The sequence below is a fragment of the Micromesistius poutassou genome (assembly GCF_964030765.1).
Source record: "Micromesistius poutassou genome assembly, chromosome: 16".
NCBI lineage: Eukaryota > Metazoa > Chordata > Actinopteri > Gadiformes > Gadidae > Micromesistius > Micromesistius poutassou.
This window is the reverse complement of record NC_140286.1, coordinates 15,580,136-15,586,762: the sequence shown is the minus strand read 5'-3', so window position 1 is coordinate 15,586,762 and position 6,627 is coordinate 15,580,136. Positions and strand designations below refer to the sequence as shown.

At 48.3% G+C, this 6,627-nt stretch overlaps 1 protein-coding gene across 2 annotated transcripts in view; it reads left to right on the top strand.

Moving 5' to 3' along the window:
• pgap6 (post-glycosylphosphatidylinositol attachment to proteins 6) overlaps window positions 1-4,197 on the top strand; it is a 15,350-nt gene extending 11,153 nt beyond the window's left edge. For both annotated transcript variants that reach the window (XM_084480636.1, XM_084480635.1), the window contains exons 12-13: window positions 910-1,026; window positions 3,650-4,197. In XM_084480636.1, the coding sequence (XP_084336762.1) occupies window positions 910-1,026; window positions 3,650-3,961 (429 nt within the window). In that variant the 3' untranslated portion in view covers window positions 3,962-4,197. The remainder of the gene's footprint in view (window positions 1-909; window positions 1,027-3,649) is intronic.
• The last annotated feature ends 2,430 nt before the right edge of the window (window positions 4,198-6,627 follow it).

Sequence of the window (6,627 nt, the reverse complement as noted above, 5' to 3'; positions counted from 1 at the left end):
ATAGACCAATCTGGCAACACTTGTTATATACTTGTTTCACTATTTACTAGAGTTAAACAAAAGAGGATAGCGTTTTTATTATGTTTAATTCATTTTGTTTAAATATTCTCCTGAATTTCCCACCCAGAATCAGTATAATTTAGTGTTATTCTACCAATGTATTAGTGGTCAGTGGTTAGGGTGTGTGTTCGGGTTAGGGTGTGTGTTAGGGTTAGGGTGTGTGTTCGGGTTAGGGTGTGTGTTAGGGTTAGGGTGTGTGTTAGGGTTAGGGTGTGTTAGGGTTAGGGTGTGTTAGGGTGTGTTAGGGTTAGGGTGGGTTAGGGTGTGTTAGGGTTAGGGTGTGTTAGGGTTAGGGTGTGTTAGGGTTAGGGTGTGTTAGGGTTAGGGTGTGTTAGGGTTAGGGTGTGTTAGGGTTAGGGTGTGTTAGGGTTAGGGTGTGTTAGGGTTAGGGTGGGTTAGGGTGTGTTAGGGTTAGGGTGTGTTAGGGTTAGGGTGTGTGTTAGGGTTAGGGTGGGTTAGGGTTAGGGTGTGTGTTAGGGTTAGGGTGGGTTAGGGTGTGTTAGGGTTAGGGTGTGTTAGGGTTAGGGTGTGTGTTAGGGTTAGGGTGGGTTAGGGTTAGGGTGTGTGTTAGGGTTAGGGTGGGTTAGGGTGTGTTAGGGTTAGGGTGTGTTAGGGTTAGGGTGTGTTTGTGTTAGGGTGTGTTAGGGTTAGGGTGGGTTAGGGTGTGTTAGGGTTAGGGTGTGTTAGGGTTAGGGTGTGTTACGGTGTTGTCCAGCCAGAATGTACGAGATCCACAATGTCCTCAGTCAGCAAAATGTCTGACCCTTAATGCTCATTAATTAATTGCATGTAATACATCATTATAACATGATCAAATGTGTGTGTGTGTGTGTGTGTGTGTGTGTGCAGACTCTGTTTGTGCTGGGGGCTCTGCTGATAGCCATGTCCATGCAGTTGGACCGCAGGGGGCTGTGGAACATGCTGGGCCCGGTGCTCTGTGCTGTCCTCACCATGGTCATCGCCTGGGTAAGACAAGACCACTCCCCCTCAGCACTGCAGCACCGCCTCCCCAGAGGGGCAGTAGTGTTGAGGTGCAGTACCACTCCTCCCCAGAGGGGGCAGTAGTGTTGAGGTGCAGTACCACTCCTCCCCAGAGGGGGCAGTAGTGTGCAGTACCACTCCTCCCCAGAGGGGGCAGTAGTGTTGAGGTGCAGTACCACTCCTCCCCAGAGGGGGCAGTAGTGTTGAGGTGCAGTACCACTCCTCCCCAGAGGGGGCAGTAGTGTGCAGTACCACTCCTCCCCAGAGGGGGCAGTAGTGTTGAGGTGCAGTACCACTCCTCCCCAGAGGGGGCAGTAGTGTTGCAGTACCACTCCTCCCCAGAGGGGGCAGTAGTGTTGAGGTGCAGTACCACTCCTCCCCAGAGGGGGCAGTAGTGTTGAGGTGCAGTACCACTCCTCCCCAGAGGGGGCAGTAGTGTGCAGTACCACTCCTCCCCAGAGGGGGCAGTAGTGTTGAGGTGCAGTACCACTCCTCCCCAGAGGGGGCAGTAGTGTTGAGGTGCAGTACCACTCCTCCCCAGAGGGGGCAGTAGTGTGCAGTACCACTCCTCCCCAGAGGGGGCAGTAGTGTTGAGGTGCAGTACCACTCCTCCCCAGAGGGGGCAGTAGTGTTGAGGTGCAGTACCACTTCTCCCCAGAGGGGGCAGTAGTGTGCAGTACCACTCCTCCCCAGAGGGGCAGTAGTGTCCCTCTTTTGTGTTTAAATGGGTTCCACGGTTTTCCTCTGGTTTCTTCACACCCCGAAAGTACTAGTAGTACTACTAGTACCAGTAGTACTACTAGTACAAGTACTAGTACTACATTGGTCTTAGTCTCTCTCTCTCTCCAGGTGTAGCGTTGGTCTCAGTCTCTCTCTCTCTCTCTCTAGTGTTGGTCTCAGTCTCTCTCTCTCTCTCTCTAGCGTTGGTCTCAGTCTCTCTCTCTCTCTCTCTAGCGTTGGTCTCAGTCTCTCTCTCTCTCTCTCTAGCGTTGGTCTCAGTGCCTCTCTCTCTCTCTAGCGTTGGTCTCAGTCTCTCTCTCTCTCTCTCTCTCTAGTGTTGGTCTTAGTCTCTCTCTCTCTCTCTCTCTAGCGTTGGTCTCAGTCTCTCTCTCTCTCTCTCTCTCTAGTGTTGGTCTTAGTCTCTCTCTCTCTCTCTCTCTAGCGTTGGTCTCAGTCTCTCTCTCTCTCTCTCTCTCTCTCCAGGTGTAGTGTTGGTCTCAGTCTCTCTCTCTCTCTCTAGCGTTGGTCTCAGTCTCTCTCTCTCTCTCTCTCTCTAGTGTTGGTCTCAGTCTCTCTCTCTCTCTCTCTCTCTCTAGCGTTGGTCTCAGTCTCTCTCTCTCTCTCTCTCTCTAGCGTTGGTCTCAGTCTCTCTCTCTCTCTCTCTCTCTAGCGTTGGTCTCAGTCTCTCTCTCTCTCTCTCCAGGTGTAGTGTTGGTCTTAGTCTCTCTCTCTCTCTCTCTCTCTCTAGTGTTGGTCTCAGTCTCTCTCTCTCTCTCTCTAGTGTTGGTCTCAGTCTCTCTCTCTCTCTCTCTAGCGTTGGTCTCAGTCTCTCTCTCTCTCTCTAGCGTTGGTCTCAGTCTCTCTCTCTCTCTCTCTCTCTAGCGTTGGTCTCAGTCTCTCTCTCTCTCTCTCTCTCTCTAGCGTTGGTCTCAGTCTCTCTCTCTCTCTCTCTCTCTCTCTAGCGTTGGTCTCAGTCTCTCTCTCTCTCTCTCTCTCTCTCTAGCGTTGGTCTCAGTCTCTCTCTCTCTCTCTCTCTCTCTCTAGTGTTGGTCTCAGTCTCTCTCTCTCTCTCTCTAGCGTTGGTCTCAGTCTCTCTCTCTCTCTCTCTCTCTCTCTAGCGTTGGTCTCAGTCTCTCTCTCTCTCTCTCTCTCTCTCTAGCGTTGGTCTCAGTCTCTCTCTCTCTCTCTCTCTCTCTCTAGTGTTGGTCTCAGTCTCTCTCTCTCTCTCTCTAGCGTTGGTCTCAGTCTCTCTCTCTCTCTCTCTCTCTCTCCAGGTGTAGTGTTGGTCTCAGTCTCTCTCTCTCTCTCTCTCTCTAGCGTTGGTCTCAGTCTCTCTCTCTCTCTCTCTCTCTAGCGTTGGTCTCAGTCTCTCTCTCTCTCTCTCCAGGTGTAGTGTTGGTCTTAGTCTCTCTCTCTCTCTCTCTCTCTCTAGTGTTGGTCTCAGTCTCTCTCTCTCTCTCTCTAGTGTTGGTCTCAGTCTCTCTCTCTCTCTCTCTAGCGTTGGTCTCAGTCTCTCTCTCTCTCTCTAGCGTTGGTCTCAGTCTCTCTCTCTCTCTCTCTCTCTAGCGTTGGTCTCAGTCTCTCTCTCTCTCTCTCTCTCTCTAGCGTTGGTCTCAGTCTCTCTCTCTCTCTCTCTCTCTCTCTAGCGTTGGTCTCAGTCTCTCTCTCTCTCTCTCTCTCTCTCTAGTGTTGGTCTCAGTCTCTCTCTCTCTCTCTCTAGCGTTGGTCTCAGTCTCTCTCTCTCTCTCTCTCTCTCTCTAGTGTTGGTCTCAGTCTCTCTCTCTCTCTCTCTAGCGTTGGTCTCAGTGTCTCTCTCTCTCTCTCTCTCCAGGTGTAGTGTTGGTCTCAGTCTCTCTCTCTCTCTCTCTCTCTCTCTCTCTCTCTCCAGGTGTACCGGGGCGTGCGGCGGCGTCACTGCTACCCCCCCTCGTGGCGCCGCTGGCTGCTGTTCCTGGTTCCCGGGCTGCTGTGTGCGCTGGTGGGCGTGTGCGTGTACATCTTTGCGGAGACGGAGGACAACTACCTGTACACCCACTCAGCGTGGCACGTGCTGGTGGCGCTCAGCGTGGTGCTGCTGCTGCCCCCGCGCCAGCGGAGCCGAGAGGCCTGGGGCTGGAGCCGCGGCTGGGCCTGGAGCCCGCGGGTCTGTGGGTACACACTCTGCCACGGCAGCAAGGAGGAGCTGTACACTGTCAGCTAACGCTAACACACACACACACACACACACACACACACACTGCTGTACACTGTCAGCTAACACACACACACACACACACACACTGCTGTACACTGTCAGCTAACACACACACACACACACACACACACACACACACACACACACACACTGCTGTACACTGTCAGCTAACGCTAACACACACACACACACACACACACACACACACACACACACACACTGCTGTACACTGTCAGCTAACACACACACACACACACACACACTGCTGTACACTGTCAGCTAACACACACACACACACACACACACACACACACACACACACACTGCTGTACACTGTCAGCTAACACACACACACACACACACACACACACACACACACACACACACACTGCTGTACACTGTCAGCTAACACACACACACACACACACACACACACACACACACACACACTGCTGTACACTGTCAGCTCACACACACACACACACACACACACACACACACACACACACACTTGTATCATTAAGGAGCTTAAGAATGTTATGAACAGCTATGTTTTGTCTTTTTCGATATCTTTATAGAGAGTACAAATATATTTATAAGAGGTGAAATATTCCTTTTCTTTCCAACCTGCTTGGTATTTTGAGATTCCTAAATGGTTCACCAATGTTTTTAAGGTCTCTGCCTGCTGCAAATAATAATTAATACTGAAACCTCAAAGGCTACTTGGTTAGCATTGAACCACTCTTCAAGCAAACCTTTGTACCCTTCTTTTGTATTTGTTTAATGCACTTCTTATCTCTCATCGGTCAGCTGCAATCATCAGGCGTCCAGCGACTTTAAATTTAGTTCTAGTTGACTTTTTCTTGAATCAAGCACTTTGGATGATTGTGAGGCTGCCTCTGTTAGCGTGGAGCTGCTGGCTCCAGCAGACACGTCCCTGGTGAATGTATCTGGTCTCTATAGCAACGGCCCACGCCTCCTCGCCTTCTTTGTGTGTGTGTGAGACTGTACAGATTGTAAATCAATGCCCTCTACTCTGAACCAGGGGGGTTGTGGTAGCCTCCCGTCACACTAGTTTATGCTCTTTAATTGATTAATCTGCTATTTGTAGTTGAGATACTAGTGCTACTGTCAGTGGTGATGGCTTCTGTTTCTGTACTGTATTATTTTACCTCAAGTTGTGATTTTCTTATTTTTATTGTGACATATTTTAAATCAAACGCGATGCACACTTCCACTTTGAAAGCCTTCCTTGAATTGCTGTTATGTTATGTTTGTTGTGTGTGCAAAGATTTTTCTTATACTTTCTTTAGCATGAGGGATGTCTAAAGTCTTTTACAGCTCCAGTAGCGCCCCCAGCGGCTACCGATAGCATCTCCACATCTACGTTAAAACGCTCCACTTTAATGTGCACTATTCAGCAATGTCTGAATTCAGAGTACCAAAAATATAAAATCTTGAATTTCAAATGAGCAGTTGTTTGGTTTTGATTACTGTGCGCATAAGCATGGCCGGCTAAAGCCTTGAGTGATTTACATCATAAAGAAATAGCAGAAATAATGGACCCGCACACACGTTTGTAACACTGACTTAATTCAAACCTTATCAGCTTTAACAGCTCAGCTATTCTATATTTTATCTCAAATGTATTCAAACTATCACTTTAGCTATTTGTTTCCAATCATTTAAAAAAAATGTAAATGGTGTGCATGGTTAAATTGTTTACTCCATTTAGACTCTGTTCAAATCCCTTCACCTGATTTAAGCCATTCCACATTTCTTAACGTCTTAAACTATGTGGCTTTACTAAAATACATTTTTAACCTCACTTTGCACTTTTCTAGTTTAATATATGACTTATTCAGGTACCTCTCTCATCCATGGTACAACAAATAGTTGGGACCTAGAAAAGTGAAGTGAAGAGATTGTAAAACATAAACACACAATCCCACTGAGCAGGATGGGGAACAAAACCTTTAACAAAGTGTCGTATTTATGTGTTTAAATTCATTTGAAAGTGGAGTCGGCTTATACATTTATAATTACCATTTATTCAGAAATAGTTTATATTGGGGGTGATAACTTAAAAAAATGACTATTAGCTGTAGCATCTGTATGGAGTTAGATTCACTCCCATGGCTACGGTCTGTCCCAATGCTACGCATGCACAGTACAATAAAGTGGGCAGTTGGCTCCAAGGCTAAAGCGTGTATGTTGACCGGAATATCTTACATGGTGTCTGAAGTCTTTCAAGAACAGGAACTGTGGGAAAATGGCTTTGTCGCAGTTCGAACATCCCGAGATCGATCGGCACGCCCCTGATTTATATCAAGAGTTTTCAGGATTCTGTAGTCACGTAACGTTTGTCTTTGAGGGTCCCCTCTCAGACCTGGTGGCTAAGCAACAGGCAGGCTGGGTAGGTGGATCGGCGAGCAGAGAGGACTATGAGACGCTGGCCTGGGAAGACGGAGAAAAGCAAGATCCGTCTAAGGTACTGGACAAATTAGCCAATTTTTTCAGACCTCGAAAAAAGAGGATAGCCAGGCACCGTTTCAAACAAAGATAGCTACCTGAAGATACCTGAAGGATGTAAGGCTGATTCTGATGTGAGTCTGCTCACCCTGACGATGTGCTGATTAACGGCATCATCTCAGGAGTCAGAGAGAAACGGG